At 49.6% G+C, this 22,075-nt stretch overlaps 1 protein-coding gene across 1 annotated transcript in view; it reads left to right on the top strand.

The window, feature by feature from the left end:
• Positions 1-1,082: 1,082 nt before the first annotated feature.
• PTGES2 (prostaglandin E synthase 2) overlaps positions 1,083-22,075 on the top strand; it is a 110,174-nt gene continuing 89,181 nt past the window's right edge. Inside the window, exons 1-2 of the mRNA XM_085624896.1 lie at positions 1,083-1,163; positions 21,957-21,973. Coding sequence (XP_085481022.1) covers positions 1,083-1,163; positions 21,957-21,973 — 98 coding nt within the window. The remainder of the gene's footprint in view (positions 1,164-21,956; positions 21,974-22,075) is intronic.

The raw sequence follows: 22,075 nt of genomic DNA, 5'->3' as shown, positions 1-22,075 counted from the left end.
TATTAACTCTCTATGTAGGTCCGCTAAAAAGTGGACGATGTCTTTGTCTACACCAAGTGCAAGGAGCATGGGCCATAGTTTTGATCTATTTACACGGTCAAAAGCCGATGACAAATCCATGAAGGCAACCAGCAGGGCTCCTTTTTTGGCCACCGTGTATTTACCAATTAAAGGTTGTAAGTTTAAACATTGGTCTATGGTACCCATCCCTTTCCTAAATCCATACTGGACCCTAGAGAGTTTTCCTGATTCCTCTAACCAACCGTTTAGTTGGGCGAGGACCACCCTCCCCAGAACTTTGACTGAGGAATCTATAAGTGAGATTGGGCGATAACAGCTCGGGTCGCCTCTATCCCCCTTTTTAGGTCTCGGGACCATCCGGTCGGCAGACCGGAAGTCCGGAGATTTAATGTCATTGAGAAGAGGGGCTTGCACCCGCCCCTCTTCGCTCCTGTTCTCCATTGGCTGGCCTCTTAAATGCTGGCCAGCCACTGGAGAAGAGGTCCAGTCACTCCGTTGAAGCCCCGTCTTTTTCGGATCGGGGGGCGTGTTTTTTCGTTGCTTTTCGCAGGGCGTGTTTTTCTCTCCTCCAGCCAATGGCAAGAGGAGAGAAAAAGAAACACGCCCCCGAATCCGAAACCGAGGCTGCGTTTCTCCGAGGCAGTTCTTCTCTGCCTCGGAGAAAGGCGGTGGTGTCCCGGCGTTGCTCCCTCACCTTAAATTGATTGACGGGACTTGCAGCTCCTAACTCATTGTACATTACGCCACTTAATCTTGGAGAGAAATGTTCGTAAAAAAACTGCACAGCACACATGGCTTCAAGTTGAGGACGTGCTTTCCGATCAAGCAAGTACGGCACTCCGTCCCTATGCATTTTAAACCCCGTTTTAAGGAATAGACGTGGTTTAGGGATGTTCTGTTTTTTACTACAGCCAGCGCCGCGCGGGCATCAGCCGCTCTGTACCCCCGCCCCCTCCCGCAGAGCGGCGTCCCCTCCTACTGCAGCCCGCTGCTTCCCACGCCTGCCCAGGCCTCACGCCCTCCCTGCTCCAGCCAGCGGCAGAAGGGATCCCGCCGGGAGAATGGGCTCTCACACCGAAGCCATGGAGCTGAACGGCAGACACGGGGGCCGAGAGGACTTGGACACGCCGGAGGAGGAAGAGGTACGGGTATGGAGGGAGCGGGAGCCGGGGGGTGGTGGTGGACGGGATCCAGTGCATGGTGGGACAGGAGCCAGGGCGTGGGAAGAAGCATGCATTTATACGGCTAATCTCTTTAAAGACACCTGATCGCATTCCCAAAGTAGCTTCGTTGTTTACAAAATCTGCCCCTTTGCCAGTGAGAGGCGAGCTCCGGCGCGAGACACACTTGTGGGTGGATATTGGCACACCGGCTGCGAGAAAGAAAAGCTGGCTTGAAGCTATGATGACATTCGCAGGTGAAGCGCCCCCTCGCAGACACATTCCGGGTGGAGGATGATGGTCTGTGTGATGATGAGCGCGCTAGACAGTCTGTACACACAGCCGGAGCTCCGTGCACTTGTCACCGCGCTGCCAGTAAACTGCACCCTCTCCGGGACGCCTGCCTGCACGAGCGCCGGCACACAAGTGGCAGCGGGTCCTCTGCCCGCAGGACCATCTCTGTCTCGCTTTACAATGACTGTTATTTTCTCAGCCTCGCGGTGTTTTATTTTCCGCGGCTGTGCATGGCAGGAGTCTGTACCTGACGACACCGGTGTTTTGCCACAGGATGTCTGGTGTCCGCACAGCGCGCACTGCCTGCCGGGCATGCATTTTCTTATTTTCTCATAAGTTAGAGCATGAGGCGCCCACCATGGCACGTTCCCGGCGTTGCATTTGCGCACGCACCTATCTTCCCTCACCTTCACCCCACTCCTTTAAACTTGTTTGGTTTCTCCGCTGCGGCCGTGAGTGCATGCAATAAGGGAATCCTGCCTGCTCAGCTGCTATTATTCATCCGGATCCGGGATTCAGTCCGGTCACAGGGAAATGTGCAAACGTTGTCCCGGTGTAACTGGAAGACACTGGAACAGATTCAGCAGCGACCGCACAAAGTATGGGCACACCAGCAACCCACAGTGGATGAGAGAGGTTTCTTATTTCATTTTGAACTGGTTGCAACGCAAATGTCTCACTTACATGGCCACCTGTACTCCTCTTGGTCCTTTAGGCTAGGAGCTAGCTGGTGCCTTGTGTCTTGATGCCAGTGTCTAGGAGGAAAGCACAGACACTCAACCTGCTGTCTCTTCACAAGGGCTTAAGAGACAAACTATGATTGAGTGAGAGTCCGGGTTTTAACTTTTCCAACCCTCCGTGTACATGTAAGAGGTATACCTGCACTGTAAGACAACGAGGGTCACGGTGTAGGAGTCTCGTCTCATGCATGTTAGGAGGCAATGCATAGGAGAAACACAAAGTTAGGATTTAGAACGTCTGTGGGTTCTACAGACTATAGAGATTGCGAGTGCCTATACTAAAATCTATATTAATACTCAGAGCCGCCCTTTTTTGCAATTCGGAGTAATGAAAGATTTCGAAAAAAGTACAGTTCTTGCTTGCAGTTTCCTTTTAGCTCACTGATGTCTGTTCATAGCTCAGTGTGCTAAATATAATACAAGGATAGCACATTTAAAAATCTAGTTAACACAAGGGACTCTGTGACAAAAGGTGTAACCCCGTAGCTATCTACATAAAATACAAATCACTGTCCTGCATGTTGCACATTGTCCTTATACTGTTTTGGGGTGAGTCAAACCTGCACTACAACCACACAGATCTCTCCAGCTAGTGAGTTATCCACCAAAGATATCATACTGTTTCTATACCCTGGAAATAGCAGGGTACACTAACCTTTCTTCAGCAGGTTCCTTAACCCGATACGCTATTTTAAAATGCAGCCTGTTTGTAAGCAATTAAGTAAACCAGAACAGATTTACTGTCACATTTGTTGTCTTCCTTACAAATTTTTGTGTTGCAGTTTTTTTTATTAGATAAATGTATATTGACTAGACTATCAGACTGCGCCCCTCGTGACTCCCCCCCCCCCCCCTTTATGCTGACACACCTTGAACCTCAATGTATACGATTCCAGAGTACTTTTTATGTCTCGGCTGCGAAGGCTGCGCTTGCGCAGTCTAGCTCCGAGATTTAACAAGCATTTACAATGCAATGGTCTCGGCATTGGTAAAGTTAGAGCTAGTGGCATTGCTCATGACATTATTTTTGTTTATGTTTTTGTTTTTAAAACATTTAAAGAAACGGCATTGTCATGAGCAATGCCAATAGCTCTAACTTTAAAAATGCCGAGACCGTTGCATTGTAAATGCTTGTTAAAAATAGGAACGATGACCGATTTCGCCCACGTTGATGGAAGGCCCAATTGACAGGCATTTGTGAAAACATTAAAAAGGATTTTGGACCAGAGTTTTATGTCTGATTTAAAAAGATCAGCCGGGACTCCCATCAGGTCCCGGCGCCTTATTACTTGTCATTTCCAAAATAGCATTCGTCACCTCTAGTTCTGTGAAGGACAAGGTATAACTCTCAGGGTTAAATGAGGACCCCACCCTCGTGCCATCTCCATCATACACCTGTTTAAAATGAGTATACCATTTGTCCTCTTGGATACCGCATTCAAGCTCAGTATTGCTTTTACCATTAAAAAAAGGCTTGTTTACGATAAACCAAAATTTCGCACTATTTTTAATGACATCAATGGACAGGAGTTCATTCCATGCCTCATCCCTGATTTCATTTTTGCGTTTTTTCTGAGCCATTTTATAGGCCTTCCTACAAATGGCAATTTCTGCTCTATCAAGTGGAACCGCTTTAAGAGCTGACATTAGCTTCCGTTGGGCAGATGAGCAGCTGTGATCAAACCATTTCTCCCCAATTTTGGGTTTATCCTTACATACTTTTTTAAGATCACTATTTACCTGACAGCAAATTTTATCATAGGCTGTCAGAACTGCATCACTACAGATCCCGTCTTGTAAACACAAAAGTATCTCATCCCCAACCGTGCCCCACAAGTTTTCGGTAAAGTCCTCTGGGACCAACTGACACCATTTCAGGCGTCGAGTTTGGTCAGTTGGCCTTATGTCCAGTGTTCTGACAGTAGGATTATCAGAATCTCTTTTATTGAGATCATCAGTGAGAATTAACTGGACAGGGTTGTGATCGCTATAAACAGACCATTTTACCTTATATTGACTTACATTTCCAGCTAAGTTAGATGTAACAAAGATGTAGTCAATAGTGGATCCTGAGCCACTTCCTTTGTAGGACGGGATGTCATTAATGTGATTGGCGGGATAAACCATAGAATTCCCAACTAGAAGCTCTTCTAAAAATATCCCCTGTGGTGTGTGTTCAAAGTGTAAATTACCTTGATTGTGTGGACCTAAACTGTCCCATATAAAACAATTGTTAGAACAAGAATGAACATTAAAATCACCAAGCACAACAACCGAATAAGGATTTTTACAAGATTCATTATACATTTGTAAAAAATCAAATAGACTGAGTAAATGTTCATTTGGCGTATTCTGGATAAATGAATTATAAAAATTTACAATGAGCCAGATCCCACTAGAGTTGGAGTGGATTTCTACTGCTAAACAATAAGGCGAGCCTGTCTCCACTTTACTGTATTTACCATCAATGGTCAATGCGATAAGGGTTAAAAGTCCGCCTTTAGCCCTCCCCCTACTAGAGGCCACCGCTGGTGACCAAAAAGCAGAGAACCCATCCAGCAAAAAGGTATTTTCAGTGTCCCAGGTTTCTTGTAGACCAATAATTTCGTGGCCTAATAGACTGTCCCTCCAAATAGGATCATGGGCTTTGTTGTTTAGGCCAGCTATGTTCCAGCTAAGGACACTTGTACCTGAGGGCATTCGAGGGGCACTGACAGTATCATCCACTCTTTCATCAATAACAATCCCCATTGCAGGCGTAACGTTTTGGGTGCCCTCTCTACTTGTGACTGGCACAGAACCACTGGAAACCATGTCCTCTGCTTCTGTAGGGGATAAACTTTCCCTAATAAGTCTAGAAATAGGCCCGACAGAGTGCAGTCAATCATTAGAATCTAAGTTACTCAGAGCCTGAAAACGGTTTGAGATAACAAGACCTTGAGGAAACTGGCTTTCAGGATGACGTGCTCTAACCTCCAATGGAACACTGCGGGGTAAATTTGTCTGTTGTTTATAAAAATAACTCAATGAGTGAAGGGTAATACCCTCGTCAGTGTGTGGGAGCAAAGTAGCTTTTGATAAGATATTATGCACTATGAAGGGATTTCTAAAATGTATTACTACACAATCCCCCTTTATAGTCTTGCGCGATCGCCCAACCCAGGAAACTCTTCTCGTTGTTAGGATCAGGTGGGATAAGTGTGCTGGAAAACCATAATGCTTATTTAACCACGAGACTGATTTATTTTTAAGAGATTCATGGGTTTCAGGGAAAGAATTCTTGGCGACGTCCTTCAAGGGGGGTACATTGGTTAGCACTACAACAAATGGGGCGCAGTCAGGGGGAAGATCTGGTTTTACTCCTCCTGAATATGTACTTGCCGTTGCGTTATTACTACTTAAGCAACTTTCAGAAGGTAAAGTGTTATTCTCATTTGTCGTGGGTTCGACCACCAATGGTGCTGTACTGTTTGGAGTATCCTTTGGGGGCCTAGGGATATCAGCAGAAACAAGTGGACCCTCGGCTACTCTAGTCATATTCCCAGAGGAATTAATCTTACGTGTCAAAAGATTACGTAGGCCTTCAATCTCAACAGATAGTTCGTCAATCTTGGTGACTAAGGGTTCAAGAATTTTCAAAATTTTGGACTCTAAAAGACCTAACAAGGAATCAAGTTGGTGAGAGTCTAACTTAGCCATAGGGTTGTTAGGGATGGCTGGTTCCTTGGTAACCTGTTTTGTTAGTGCAGGACCCGTCTTTTTATGAGTGCTTCGTGGGCAACCCTGTTTCAAATGAGTCAGTTTACGAGATCTTAGCACTCTCTGGGTTGGCCGGTCCGGAGAGTCTTCTACGGTCTCATTAACATCAGTCACTAAATCTCTGTTAACTTCAAGTGATTCTTGTTCACTAGGAAAATGACCATCCAGGGTTAATAATTCTTTATCCTCGTTTAAACAATTCTTAGTAGTAGATGGAGAAGAGGATAAAGTGACTGTGTTATTTAACAGGGGGCTAGTAGTCGTTAAGTTTGAACCCTGTCCCAAGGATTTACGCCTATCACTATTAATTTTAGTGACTACTTTGACTAAATAGTTATCTAACGTTGACGTAGTCGTGGATTTGCTGCCTGCTAAAGCTTTAGTCATGTTTGGCAAACCCCTGGGAAGACCTAAAACTTAGAATAAACTTAAATTAAACTTTCACACAATGTGGCAACACCAACACATATGATGATACCTAATAGCCAAATATGAACAAGCTAAAAACAATACTACAGAGCCGATATACCATAAATAGGGCAGAGCACCCCCACCGTGTGATTAATAATATAGTCTTGTAAAGTCTTACACGTTAGTGAGGTGGCCCGTCCCGGCCTCTATCGGTCCTCTGAGGGCCACAGAGGGCCCGCCCTTTGCCCGGGCTTAGCCCGGCGTCGCCCGCGACGCGGAAGTAGTCGCAGTCTTTTAAGCGCCTCTGGGCGCGTTGGTAGCGTCGGGGCGCGCTAGGTGGTCTGGGGTATGTAGTCACCCCCCGCTCACGGCCGCGAATGAGAGGGCGGGGGCGACAGAAGGAAGGAGAAACACCCAGTAGTGTCCCGTAGCGCTGGCAGCAGCAGTGAGAGGCCCCCCAGCAGCAGGGAACAACGAGAGACTCCCGGTGCAGGTAGGCGGCGTTTCGATACTCGTTCCCACTCCCCCGTAGTAGTCGCAGTCTTTTAAGCGCCTCCGGGCGCGTTGGTAGCGTCAGGGCGCGCTAGGTGGTCTGGGGTATGTAGTCACCCCCCGCTCACGGCCGCGAATGAGAGGGCGGCGGCGGGGGCGACAGAAGGAAGGAGAAACACCCAGTAGTGTCCCGTAGCGCTGGCAGCAGCAGTGAGAGGCCCCCCCAGCAGCAGGGAACAACGAGAGACTCCCGGTGCAGGTAGGCGGCGTTTCGATACTCGTTCCCACTCCCCCGTAGTAGTCGCAGTCTTTTAAGCGCCTCCGGGCGCGTTGGTAGCGTCAGGGCGCGCTAGGTGGTCTGGGGTATGTAGTCACCCCCCGCTCACGGCCGCGAATGAGAGGGCGGCGGCGGGGGCGACAGAAGGAAGGAGAAACACCCAGTAGTGTCCCGTAGCGCTGGCAGCAGCAGTGAGAGGCCCCCCAGCAGCAGGGAACAACGAGAGACTCCCGGTGCAGGTAGGCGGCGTTTCGATGCTCTGTCATCCAAGCCTCCTTACCAGACCGTCTTCCCTGACAAATAGATGCTTCGCACTATAGCCTCTTTCCTCCCGAAAGTGGTAACACCATTCCTTGTGGAACAATCTGTCACCTTTCCCACGAATCCATCGCCTGTCCCGAGGGGCCCTGCTCTATACCACATTACTGCTGCTGGTTGGCCTATCTCGAGGTGGGGGGTACTACACTGCCTGGGAATTACAAGCCTGGACCGACCTCTTGCTCCTTGAGGTGTAGTCGCTTTTTTTGAGGGCCAACTTCTCCCCTTCTATCAGTTGGCAGAAGAGAGCAGACTCCCCCTGGGGCAATTCCTTCTTCATCTGCAACTCACACGATCGCCGGCGTCTCTCGGACCTATCTGGGGGCGAGCCCACAACTCACCCAGTACTCCACACTGTGCTAACTATGGGCCTCGGCTGTCACCTCATCACTTGGATATATAAGGCCATCTGAGATTTGCCACCTGCCCCACTTACGCCATAAATGGGAGGATTATGGGAGACCACTCCATGATCGAGTGGGAGCGAGCGCTAGAATTCCCGAAGAAGGTTTCCTGGAAATCCTGCTTCAAAAATATACAATTCTTCATCATGCACCGGGCCTACCTGACATCAGCACCACTTCCCAGGGTCACAGTTCGCTTATCCTCGCTGTCATGCCCCTAGTGCAGCGTTCCTACTTGTTTTGGGCTTGCCCAGCCCTCCAGCATTATTGGGGCGCCATTCATGCTCCATTGCATGAGGTCACAGAGCTTTCTGACATCTCTTCCTGGGAAGCCTGTTCGCTAGGCATATTCAGGCGTAGGAAGCATCACAAAGTTCAGTCACGGTTTGCAGCCCTGTCCCTCCTTCTAGCCAAGCTAGGAATCACACGACATTGCCCGGCACCCCATCTCCCCCGAATGGGCCACGCTGCTCCTGCGCTTTCGACAAACAATTGACAAGGACACTGCACCCCCTCAGTCACAAGGCCCACCCGAGGCGCCTCGCTGAGCACCCTCCCTAGGGGCCAAGGCAGACCTGCCTTCCTGAGGACTCCCAACACACGCATGCACATTGGCCACTGGTAACACTTTGAGTTGCCACAACACGCTCCTTCTCGCCTTAGCCCATAGCCCCTGTCACTTAGGAAGCATCAACACACACCTGCCCAAGCCTCCCTCCCCTCTTGTTGTTCACCCCAGTTTTGTTCCGCAAGTTAACCATTTGTAATATCTCTACTTCTCTCCTTTTGGGTACAAACACAATGAGGCCCTACTTTCTTCGGGAGAGATCACTTCCTCCAAGGTGTTTCATTGCTACCCTTTGGCACCTGCTTTTTGACTACTGCATGTAATGATGCCTCAGTACCATTTATGTATCCTTCTTGTTTCACATGTCCATGTATGGTAAACGTATGTAATGATTTCTAAGTATTGAAAAAAATATCCGTCCCCTTGCCCACTTTCTGCGCTCCTTCGCATCTTTCTACAGAAGAGGAATGACTTCGCCGTCTAGACCCAAAAAGAGCATTGCTGTTCTACCTTGAGCGCACTAAAGAGTTCCAGGTGGGCGACCAACTCTTTGTGGGGTTGGAACGAAGAAAGGTTGTGCGGTACAAAAAAGGACCATCTCACGATGGGTCGTCCTCTGCATAAAACTTTGCTACGCTTTGGCCAAGAAGCAGCCTCCTGAAGGCTTAAGAGCTCATTCCACCAGTAATAAGGCAGAGACCACAGCATTGCAACGTGGAGTTCCAGTCCTTGACAATTGTTAGGCAGCAACGTGGGCATCCCTGCACAAGTTTACCAAACAGTACTGCCTGGACAGTCAAGTCCGAAGGGACGGCCTTTTTGGCCACTCTGTCCTGCAGGACTTCCTGTTCTAACCTTGTCCGCAGTCCCTCCTCCAGGGATTGTATTGCTCGGGAATCTATTCAAAGGTAAGGAATCTGCATATAGAAATCTCTCTATCAGATGGACAAGTTACTTACCTTCACTAACGCCTTACCTGGTAGACAAATGATCTTGCCGCAGATTCCTTACTGACCCACCCATCCTTCCTGCACTACTGACAGGTTTCTAGGGTCAGTGCGGATCCCTTTCAGGGCCCTAGTTGTTCTAAATACACGTGTCTGTGCACTTCATGGCTCTGCGCTCCTGCCGTAGAAAGTCATGAAAAGTAACTGACGTCATCGTGCCAAGGTGGTGCCTATATAGGTGATGCGGGTGCCACTACGGCGCAGGGGTCACACGGAGGCATATTGCTGAAAGAAAATTCTTCAGGATCCTATCTGACGCCTGGGAAATTCAAAGGTAAGTAATCTGCAGCTGGATTATGTCTAGATAAGGCGTTACAGAAGGTAAGTAACTTGTTCTTTAGGAACCTAGAAAGCCGCCTTGCTTGCCGAGCGCCTTGTAAACATCCTTCCATCCACTCCACTGAAACCTGGGTGTACCTTAATCCATGTGTGCTATGCTTACACATTCTGGTTGTAGTAACCATCCACATGACTGCCGCAGTCTCTGTATTTAACATGTCTTCACCCACAGCAGTGCTTCCCACCCACTTACCATTGTTGCATCAAAATATCGTACACGGTGTGGGCAAAGGATGCCCCAAATATCCTCCGTTAGGTTGGGTATTGGTATTTGGATTGACATAACCTATCCTCGCGGACTTACGAATTATCGTTTTCTCCCTGTTGCCTCAGGGTCAGTATAAGCCAGGACAGGGTTAGTGGTTAACAGCTTGCCAAACTTGAGCAGACTCTTTTGAACTATTGTTAGAATTGGGGATCTCTGGTTGGCACAAGTAAAGACTTGTGACAAGCAGGGACCCTCTCCTCTAGTCAGGGTAAGGGGTTACACTCCTAACACAACCCCTGCTCACCCTCTAGGTAGCTTGGCGCGAGCAGACAAGGCTTATCTCAGGGCGTTACAGGTTAAGGATTTGTGACCACATACAGTAACTCAGTGACAACACCAAAAATGGATTCCACACTGGGTTTATCAAAAATAAGTATTTTTATATAGAAAGACTTAGCATAAGACCAAATAACGATAAAAAGGCCCACAATACTATTGGCAATAAGCAGTTCTTGTTTCAAGCGTAATTTCAAGGTTCTGTGCGGTTCGTTCCTCTTCGTACGGTTCGTACGGGGATAAAAGATGCTTACGAACGGGTCTCACAACGCTTCAGACGCTCCGGTACGAGGCGTACACCCTGCAGTGCTTAAGAACGGGTCTCACAACGCTGCAGACGCTCCGGTGCAAAGCATACACCCTGCGGTGCTTAACGTACACAGTACCTTATCTTGGAGAATTCGCCACGGACGTTGCGATGAAAACTAACGCGCGTTGTACGGTGCGATGTCCTCCTGTTACGGTGCGAGCTACAGCTCGATGGGGGCCTCAGTCGCGTTGTTCGAGGGGACGGTGCGTAGGTACGGTGCTCTTGCTGTTCGTTGCGGCGTACGAGCCGTACCTTGAGAGCGGCGCTTTTTCCTTAAGCGCGGTGCGAAGCAGGCAGTACGCTCCGATTGTGAGCGACGTACCCAGCCACTCTACGTACCGCAGCCTGCCCACAACAGGGGTAGGGGGCACGCCTGAGCAGTATGATGCGAAGAGGGGAAATCAAAGTGCGGCACGAAGTCCTTCCTTTACGGTGCGAGCTACAGCTCGTAGGGGTGCCTTAGTCTCGTTGTTCGGGTCGGACAGCTTGGCACAGGCTTTCCAGTGTACGCATCGATCTATGAGATGCACACTTCTCTCGGCTTCGGCGCTACGGGGAGAATGGCGGTTCTCAGCGGCGTTTCTCAAGGCGGTGAAGTCCACTGGTCCTGGGACTTCGTTCAGGGGGCAAGCTCAGTCACAAGCCCTTGGAGATCTTAAAAGCACAAGTTGAAATAAAGTTTCTTTAGCAATCTTTCTCCTCTCCTTCAGCAGCAAGGCAGCCACTGCAGGCCAATCCCCCAGGTCAGGGACAGTACTCCTCCTACAGCTTTCCCGGTTCCTTCTCCTCAGGCAGAGGTTCGTCTTGTCAGCAGGATCTAGTTTCTTAGGAGCAGGGCTCGTATATTTATACTACATTTCTTTTGTTCTTTGCGGCCAGGGGGCCCTTGCCTAGTTCAGTCCGGTTTCTGAGCACTTTGTTGACATGATGCAGGCTTCTGCTTTCAGTGTGCAGGGCAGAGACACCAGACATTCCACAGGAGGTGGAGCCAGCATTGTGGTTGCAGAGCACAGCCCTATTCAAAGTCCAGGTGTACTCCTTCCACCCATCCTGGTGTAATCTTCCTATTCACCACCTGGCTGCCCAGCCTGTCTCCTGGAATTCCCTAGCCCTGTCACTCACACAAACCAGACAGCAGATACACATCAGCGCAGAGGCGGGCTGAAATGGTTAGGCAAGCAAATGCCAACTTTCTAAAAGTGGCATTTGCAAACACAGAACATTAAAATAAACCTTGCTAACAGATATATTTTATTATTCTGAGTTCAGGCATACTAAATTCGAATTTCTGCCATGTTCCCTGAGTCCGCTAGGATTATAGAGTGTAATAATTCCAGCAGCCCATTCTGGCCTATGGGGAACAGGTAGCCTTACAATAGTGAAAAACGAAAATGGCTGTAATTCACTATTAGGACATGCCACACACATCAGGGCATGTCCTACCTTATGCGTACAATGCACCCTGCCCTCGGGCCTACCATAGGGGTGACTAATATGAAGTTAAGGGAAGGTTTAGGGACTGGCAAGTGGGTGCACTTGCCCAGTCAGCATGACAGTACCAGACTGCACACAGGTTCTGCAATGACAGACCTAGACACATTTTACCAGGCCGCTTCTGTGGGTGGCACAACCAGCGCTGCAAGCCCACCAGCAGCATTTGTATTTACAAGCCCTGGGCACTCCTGGTGCACTTTACTGGGGTCTGACAGTAAACCAAATAAGCCAATCATGGAATCCAAACAACATATATATTTTATTCAGGGAGCACTTGCACTGTGGCACTGGTTGGCAGTGGCACAGTGCTCTGAGCAGCCAACACCAGCAAAACACATGAGGCACAGCGATAAAAAGTGGAAGGGAGACTCACGCCAAGGTGCCAGGTCTAACACGTGTCCCCTCCAACTGAAATGTGGGGAGAACTACCCTACCCTAGGGAGTTCTTCATCACTAAGGCGGAAAAATCACTAAGGCGGAAAAATCTGGACAGACCTACAGCATTGGCGTGATCTGTCCCAGGGCGATGTTCCACCGTGAAATCCAGGTGCCAGGTCTAACAACTATATATTTTACAGATGATTCCCAGAGTTCCTGTATGTACTGAGGAGGGTACTGAGGAGGATACTGAGGAGTAGGTAACCTCCTTTGTACTGGACCAAGGATGATCTGCGGCCATAGAAAACAGTGTGCAGGAGTTGGGGCAGCGTGCGGTCTCTGCTGCTCTTAGACCTCTGGGCAAGCAACTGAAGACCGTGACAGTCCCTGTGCCACTGCCGCCCCTCTTTTGGAGGGACTAGGATGCTAAGTGCACTGGGTCACCTGGGAACCCTGACGGTCCCTCTTGGTCACGCCACAGCCTCTCAGGAAATCTGACCTTACTGTACATACCAATGCATTTACAGAATTGAAGGCACCATTTCTGGCACATTCTCTGAAGAGAGCTCCATATGATGGTGAACAACACTGTTTACAGGGGAGAGCCATAACTGCCATTCATGGAGCCCTGGACTACACAGCCCAGACTGCCTTGCTGCCAGGAGAAGGCTTAAATTCAGCCACACTTCCCCATAGCATAGGATGCCATAACAGCTGTTTGTGGGAACCGGGACTACACACTCCATCCAGCCTTCCCCCCAGCAGGCAGCTTCAATTCAGCCACACTTCCATGCAGAGCAAGATGTCTTAACTGCTGTTCGTGGAGCCCTTGACTACGCACCCCACAGTGGCTTGCTGCCAGGAGGCATCTTAAATTCAGCCATACTTCCCATAGCATAGGACGCTAGCAGGCCAAGTGTGGACCTGTCTTCGCCTGGAGGAGACTGGGGAGGGTTACCCCTTTTGGTGTCCTCTTCTGGCAAGATGGGTAGGTGGAAATTCTTTCCACCGATTAATGACTTAACCAGCAATGGCTAGAAGTGAGGTTGTAACAAACCTTCTATTTTGACACTTATTACCTCCACTGTGGTAACCATTAAAGAGGAAATCTCAACAATGGAGGTGGGATTTCGGTTAAATGCCCATGCTGATATGTATGTGAATGCAAATAAGGGGACAGTTATTACAGATATTCTATAAGAGCCCATTTTATGTTGTGCAGACCCTGTGCCGACCAGGGTGAGGAATTTGATTAATGAAGCGGAGCTTCATCAAACGAAGCCTCATGAACCTACTAACTCCTTTCTTACGTTGAAAAATGAAGGAGAACTGAGCTTGGCTCTAAATCTGCAGCGAAATCAGGTCTTGCCAAGTGTTTGGGGGGGGAAGCGGAATCTTTATTCCGAATATTATCTAATCATTTGTATTCTAGGTTGGATGGGTTTCTCAAGAAACTTAAATGCTTAATATGAAGCTCCAGAGGGGCTCTCAAATGGTACCAGAAACGGCTTCTTTAGGGTACTCCGTGTGTAAGAAATCATCTTCGCTATTGAACAAGCCTTCCTTTGTTTCCACCCGATCTTCCGCTGTTCACCATGAGAAGGAATGTACATCTAAAGGCTCATTGGCTCCTTTGTTTCCACCCGCTCTTCCGCTGTTCACCATGGGAGGGAATGTACATCTAAAGGCTCATTGGCTCCTTTGTTTCCACCCGATCTTCCGATTTTCACCATGGGAAGGAATGTACATCTAAAGGCTCATTGGCTCCTTTTCCACCCGATCTTCCGCTGTTCACCATGGGAAGGAATGTACATCTAAAGGCTCATTGGCTCCTTTGTTTCCACCCGATCTTCCGCAGTTCACCATGGGAAGGAATGTACATCTAAAGGCTCATTGGCTCCTTTTCCACCCGATCTTCCGCTGTTCACCATGGTAAGGAATGTACATCTAAAGGGCTCATTGGTTCCTTTGTTCCACCCGATCTTCCACTGTTCACCATGGGAAGGAATGTACATCTAAAGGCTCATTGGCTCCTTTTCCACCCGATCTTCCGCTGTTCACCATGGGAAGGAATGTACATCTAAAGGCTCATTTGTTCCTTTGTTTCCACCCGATCTTCCGCTGTTCACTATGGGAAGGAATGTACATCTAAAGGCTCATTGGCTCCTTTGTTCCCACCCGATCTTCCACTGTTCACCATAGGAAGGAATGTACATCTAAAGGCTCATTGGCTCCTTTGTTCCCACCCGATCTTCCGCTGTTCACCATGGGAAGGAATGTACATCTAAAGGGCTCATTGGTTCCTTTGTTCCACCCGATCTTCCACTGTTCACCATGGGAAGGAATGTACATCTAAAGGCTCATTGGCTCCTTTTCCACCCGATCTTCCGCTGTTCACCATGGGAAGGAATGTACATCTAAAGGCTCATTGGCTCGTTTGTTTCCACCCGATCTTCCGCTGTTCACCATGGGAAGGAATGTACATCTAAAGGCTCATTGGCTCCTTTGTTTCCTCCTCCTTCAGTCAGGTGGCCCATAGGACCGGTGTTCGACCGCAGTTGATATTTAGTATTATCCCTTTTCGTGGGGCACTGGACTCATGACATTCTTAGCTGGAAACTTCAACTGGTATCGAGTCTAAGAAGGATGATTTGAGCTGTCAGACCTTCTTATAGTTTAAGTTTGATGTTACATCAGCGTTTCCTGGCCCATTATCTCCAGGGCTCTATGCAATATAATGCAACATCCCCCCAGCCTCCCACCCCTGGACCTGGGGATCAGAAAACAGTTTCCTGGCTGTCCCTTAAAGGGGCTGTCTTATGTTACGACCCTTAAGCGGGGGCGGAATGGGCCTCTGACAGTCGCAGGTATTTGGGACAAATGAGTTCACAAATTCTGATATCAGTAGGGTCAAGAAGGGCCCCCACAGTTTGGGAAATGATGCACCTTGATTAGACAGGGAGAGGGTAATGCGTTCCATCCCAAGTATGTGCCACAGATGGTGTAGCCAGCCTAAGTGCGTGGGAATCTGCCCTGTTCCCCAGTGAGATAGGATATTTTGTAGGGCCGCGCCCAGGGCTAGACTGATCTGTTTACCCCGCTGGGACCTAAGAGGAAAGGTAAGTGCGTTTGGAAGGCCCAAAACTATGTAAGCTGGGAAGCTCCGTGTCAAAGTGGGTGTCCACCTCCGTAAGCAATTGCAACCAGTAGGCCTTGAGTTTCGGGCAGTCCTGGTAGCCCGCATTGGCGCCAACACTCTGAAGATTTGGACACGTAATATTTATGCAGTCATGGCGTGTAGTACCAATAGGTAGCGATTTTCGTGTTTGTCTCAATGCTGGTAATATAATGGGCGTGTGTCATGCCCGGTAGTATAAGTCTCCCCACTCTTTTGCCTCGAGTTCCCTGGCAATGTCACTCTCCCAACGTGTCTGGCTCTTGGATTTGAGGACCTCTGTAGTTGGGCCTATCTGTCGGTACAGTTCTGAAACCAGGCGTTTGTCAGATGTTGTGGACTTCTGCCAGCGTACAAAGGGAGTGAGTTGTCGCTTGGCTTCGGGACGGATGGAGGGGTGCATTACCCAATCGCGGATCTGTATGTAATGCCATCGCTCTGATTCTGGAAGTGTGTACTCTGTATGTAAGGACTCATAAGTGAGGGGGCCCTCCAGGTCAAACAGGTGGCCCACGGACCTACATACCTGGAATGTAGGGTCATGGAAGCCCGGGTTGAAATCTAGGTTCTTCACTGTGGGAGTCAGTGGTGAGGGGAAAGACGTTGGGCCCCTCTGTGACACTAATCCATCCCAAACGGCTAGTGACTCTTTATGTATAGGGTTTTAGATTGCGCTTGTTTAGGAAGGAAGGGAATGCTCCACAGAGCCTGACCTGCTAGTGCTCGATCCATAAATAGTCATTGCTTTTCCGGTTCTGCATATGCGCATTCCACAAAGACCCTACGTTGAGTGGCCTAGTAGTAGCGGAGGAGTCCCAGGGTGTCCTCCATTAGGGCTCTATAGCTGAGGTCTGTTCGGAGGCACGGGCGCTTGTCTGCCCACACTAATTTGTTTATCTCTTGTTGGAAGGACACAATGTCCTGGGAGGTGGTGTAGCAGGAAGTACCTGGAAGGGGAATAAGATCTTGGGAAGGATTGTCATTTTGATTGCTGAAATACTTCCTAACCAGGATAGGGAGTAGAAACACAATTGGGCCAGATTAGACATAATCTGGTAGGTCAGCGTCTGATAATTGAGGGCAACAGTGTCCGTGATAGTGAGAGTTATTTGGAGACTAAGGTACCCGATGGATGTCTGGGCACACTGGATGGGCAAGGCTTGTCGCAGGGCATCTAGGGTCGGTGGCCGAAGAGTGAGGTTGAGGGCCTGAAATTTGTAAATATTGATCTTAAAGCCTGTGCCAGGCAAAATGCCTCCAGCTCAGCCAAAAAGGCAGGTAAGTAGATGGAAGGCTCCTCCAAAGATACTATAATATCATCCGCGTATAAGCTTAAGGTGTGTTGTTCCCCTCCGAATTGGACCCCTTTAATTTGTGGGCTAGACCAGATTTTATGGGCCATGGGTTCCATGTAGAGGGCGAACAACAGGTGTGACAACGGGCACCCCTGTCTGGTTCCCCTACCAATGCGGAATGGGGCAGAGGAGCACCCATTGACGTGGACTACGGCTGTGGGTTGGTCATCGCTACTGAGGATCCACTTTTAGAAGCGGTCACCCAGGCCGAAGTGTGCTAGCGTTGCTGTTAGAGAGGGCCAATGGACCTTGTCGAATGTCTTCTTAGCATCGAGGGCGAGAAGCATGCTCTCCTCACCGTACCTCTGAGATATATCGATACGGTACAGGATACGCCTGGTATTATCACTGCACTGCTATTGAGGTACGAATCCAGCCTGGTCAAGGTCAATAAAGCCTGGAAGTAAGGGGTTGAGTCAGACCGCGTATGAGGAACACTGAGTTTTTTCCTTCTCGGTCTTGGGGATTACCACTATTAATGCCTTGAGCAGTGGAAGTGGATCACCATCGCATTAAAGAGTCTAGTGAGGAGAGAGGCTCAGGCGGAAGACTGTATAAAAGGAGGCTGGGAAGCCATCTGGGCCCGGAGACTTGGATAGCTTTTGGTGGGATATGCTGGAGATGACCACCTTGATTTGGATAGGTCGATCCATTTCAGACGACTCTGTGGCCATCAAAGAGGTAGTAGTAGCTTCTTTGAGGTATGCAGAGGCCGCTTCTGAATGGAGGTCCTGTGCTGTATAGAGGGTCTGGAACTAGTGACAGAAGGACTCCACGGTCTGTGCGTCATCTGACCATTCCCGTCCTTCAGTGTCCACAATCTTTCGAACTCCCGTCTCCTGATGTTGGGCATGCAACCAATTCGCCAATAGGTCGCTGAAGCGATCGCCCTCCACGTAAAACCTGTGTCCGAGCCGTAGTGCCGCATAGTCCGCTCTATCAGTGTCTATGCCCGCCAGCTGGTTTCGAGCTGCCTCTAATTGTCTCCAGACCCTGGGAGCCCGGTCCTCTTGTGTATGCGCTCGAGTTCTGTGACTTGGCGGGATAGGTTCTCCTCTTGTCCCAGCGAAGTTTTTTATCTGCCGCTACTATGGCAATTAATTCCCCCATGACTACTGCTTTCAGGGCTTCCCACAATGTGGAGACCGAAACCTCTGCAGTATCATTAGTCAACAAGTAATTTGTGATTGTCTTGGTGATCTGGGCAATAACTTCTGGGCTCTGGAGTAAGGTGTCCTTAAGTCACCAGGTCCTACGAGATGGACCGGGAGACGGAATTGTGAGGGTCACAGTCACTGCGGTATGGTTCAATCTCTGCCAACCAGACCACGGAAGCAAACCCCAAATTGCCCAAAAAATAGTCGAGACTAGCATAGGTTTTGTGGGCGTGGGAATAAAAGGTAAAATCTCTGGGTGTGATGCTCTCCATATGTCTACAAGGCTTGTCTCTCTCAACCAGGTTAGTCCCTCTAAGGAAAGAGCCCTGCCTGCCTGTGGCGTTGTGCCGATCTGTCTAGTTCGGTGTTGAGTACTAGATTTAGGTGTCCCCCACCCCAATCTGCACCAGCCTGTCCTGTGAGCCCATGATCTCAGTCACCGCTTTGGGGAGGAAGTGTTCCTGCCCCTCGTTGGGAGAGTATATTGTGCCTATGGTGATGCTACTGGACCCGATGATCAGTGAGTATGCTAGGAACATACCCTTAATCTCTTCCTGTTTGGGCCCCACCTGTCCCTTGAATGCACAGATCAGAATCGCCACCCCAGCCGACTTGGACGATAGAGACTGGAAAAATTGGTGGGGAAGGGCTTTGAGCAAAGTATATGTTGGTCTTTGGGAAGATGATGTGTCTCCTACAATGAGCATATGTGTGCCCCGGAGTTTTCCAGGTAGGAAAGATTAGAGCTCTGTTTCAGCGAGTGATTGAGGCCTTTGACCTTGAGTGAGAACCACTAATTGGTTGGTCATGGCGGTTTCAAGTGGGAAGCAGCGTTCGATGTAGCCCTATGTTGCCCTATCTTACCACTGTCATTCCCAGGGATAGAGGCGATTGGGTCATATGCATGGGGGCGGGATTGATAGATGTGTGTGCATTTTGTCACCAGGTCCAACGAAACCCCATTACGAGAGGCCCAACTGGCCCAAGTAAAAAGTAACCAACTAATGTCAACAGGAAGATAATTGTCCAGGATGGCAATCTCCATGGAGCACCAGTTGAAAGGAGGAATATCCGTGTCCCCTCTCCCCATCAAGTCCCCATAGAAGTAATGGAGAAGAGAAAAGCAAAAGGGAAAGTAAATTAAATTGGAGTGCATTGTCTGTTATGCACTCGAAGGCCCAGCTGGATATCCGGCCAGTATGACTAAGATCACCTGCCTCTCTCTAGCAATGGTCTCCAGGTGCAGTTCGCCAGGGGAGAATCTCAAGCTCTTCCGGTCACAGGGTTCCCCTCTTCTCGCGGCCTTGTCCCCTCATTCGGGGGCGTACAGGGGGAGTCTCTTTCAAGTTGAGTAGGTGTCATGCCTTATCCCGTGAGCGGAGCTGATGCAGTGTCCCTTCTATGTGAAAGGCGTGCCCCCAGGGATAGGGCACCCCCATCTCTCGCAGGTGCGAGGTGATGGGTTGAAAGGTCTTGTGTTTCTGGAGGGTGGACGCTGCTAGGTCTTGATGCAGGACTGGGGTGTGACAATCAATTTGAATGGGGTGCTTATCTCTGCTGCTCTGTAGAATTCAGGGTGAAATCGTGGACACACATTAGAATATCTGGGGGGTCCAGTCGAGGATCTGCTGGGGTCAACTCTGTGGACGTGATCAAGCTTGCTCTCTGTATCGGGATTAGCGTCAAGTATGGATTTAAACAGCTCTGTCACAAAGGAAACTATATCCGATCCCTCTGCTGCACATGCAATGCCTCGAATGCAGATGTTCTGCCGGCACCTGTTCTCTAGGTCCTCGCGTGTGCCTCCAGGTCCAGATGTTGGTCTCTGAGGCGCAGGATCTCTTGCTGGAGTTGCTCCATTTACTCTTCACGCCCCTGTTTGAGATCCTCTAGAGTAGAAACTCTGTTTCCCAAGTCCTCTACCTCCCGGCGACGCTCCCTGAGCTCCCCATCCAGTTCTTTTAAAGTGACTGGGTTCTTCTTTCACCGAGGCGAACAGCGCTTCCAAGCAGGGGTTGGTTGATTGGCGCATCAACCTGAGCAGCATCTGAGGGCTCCTCAATGATCGTTGGTGAGGCTAGGTCTCCGGTCTGGACCCCTGATTGTTTTTGGAGCATTTCTTTAACAGCCCTGTCCCTCTTGCCTTTTCCTGAGGCCATGATGGGGGGGGCCAGGAAGGGTCTCACCCTCTCCTGTAGGGGTCTGAAATCCGGGTGGTCCCGGGAACCAAGGTGGGTAGCGATAGGCTTGAGGAATTGCATCACCGTCCCCAGGAAGTTCACCCCATCAGGATCAGCATGGACAGTCTGGCAGAGGCGCCCCATCCCCCATTACCGTTCACTCTCTCGCAGCTGCAGGGAGCTGGGGTGTAGGGCTCCACGGCCCCCAATAGGAAGAGATGGTAAATGCTAGATCTTGGACCAGATGAGCTAGGCCGGCGTTGAGGTCAGGGTCCTTCCAATCCCCGTGGCAGCTGTAATGCAGAGGGGGGGTCCACAGGACTTGCTCACCAGCCCGTATGGGCCCAACGACTCCCGGTCCACACGTGGCTATGGGAAATGTCCCACCATCTCCTCAGGCTGCCCCCCTCCCCCAACTGCCCTGCAGCCCTCGATTTAGCCTCCTCCCGAGGGACCTGCTTCTATGGGGCAATGGTGTGATGCAGTCAGTCTCTTGTCTTGCGGTCCTCCCGCGGCAGCTCCAGCGCCACTTGGGGCCTCGTCTGGGCGCAAGCGGACCAGCAACAGGGCTCAGGCCGATGCACAGCTGCTCAAGAAATTCCAGGGGGGCAGTGCTCCCGAGCAGCAGAGTGGGGCGTGTGCGGCCTCCGCTGCCTGGGCAGCCCTCTTAATCTCTGTATGGACGTGGAATGGCTCCCACAATCTGTCCCCCACCTCTGGGGGTCGCAGTGCTCAGACTGGGGGCTCGACTTGGCACAGTGAGGGCTGTTGACGATGGGACCTGTCGGCGGGGAGCAGAGAGAGCTGATAGTGCTTCCCACCCGTCTGCAATCTTGGCTACGTCCCCCTTGCAGACCTTTTGAAAGGGCCACAAATGTTTTGCCTGCATGGAAACCTGTGCTGTGTCAAGTAACTTTCACTAAGTCGGTTTTTACTTTTTTTTACACTCCTGCCATTCCAGGGACCTTTGGTAGAGCAAGAGGCGGTCTACCCATATTGATTGCTCTATCTCTTGATTGTAAATTGAACAACATATGTACCAACTCTTAACCCTTTCGGTGCTCATGACGGAATGGTTCCGTCATGACCACCTGTGCTCATGACGGAACCATTCCGTCATGTGCACAGGTACACAAAATTACATTTTTGCCTCGGGAGGTGGCGAAGAGCTTCCTCAACATCTCTAGGCCTTTTTTTTTATTTTTTTAGGTCGAGCCTAGAGCAGCGCATGCGCTGCTTGATCGACTTTAGTAAGGGGAATTTCAAAGTGCTACCCTGGCCTAAAGCTTGTGTGCATGTGCGCGTGAACGCGCGCAGCCGCCGTCTGCTTTTCTTATCTCATTGTTTTACAGTTAGGAGCCGTCATGGCTCATGAAGTGCTTTCGCGGCCAATGCTTGTTTACCGTAGTTCCCGAGGACATTAGGAATCATTCGAAAGTCAGCTCGTTTTCCCAAATAAAGCCTCTGTTTTCATACATTCCTTCCACTCCTCATGCTGAATTATTTCACTTTGCTGTTCTTTAAGAAATGTGGCTATTCGCTTTTTTTTATTTCTCGTCTGCTATTGTTGTAGCTTTGCTGTAGCTTTGGGTATGTATCACAAACGTTTGCATTTGTCTCCAACTCACCAACTTTCATTGTGTTATTAACACATGTATTAAACATTGCTTTGCGTTTTTATTGTTTATTTTA

This window comes from Triturus cristatus, chromosome 1_2, assembly GCF_964204655.1.
Source record: "Triturus cristatus chromosome 1_2, aTriCri1.1, whole genome shotgun sequence".
Classification (NCBI taxonomy): domain Eukaryota; kingdom Metazoa; phylum Chordata; class Amphibia; order Caudata; family Salamandridae; genus Triturus; species Triturus cristatus.
Note: the sequence above shows the minus strand (reverse complement) of the source record. Positions and strands in the feature narration are given on the sequence as shown.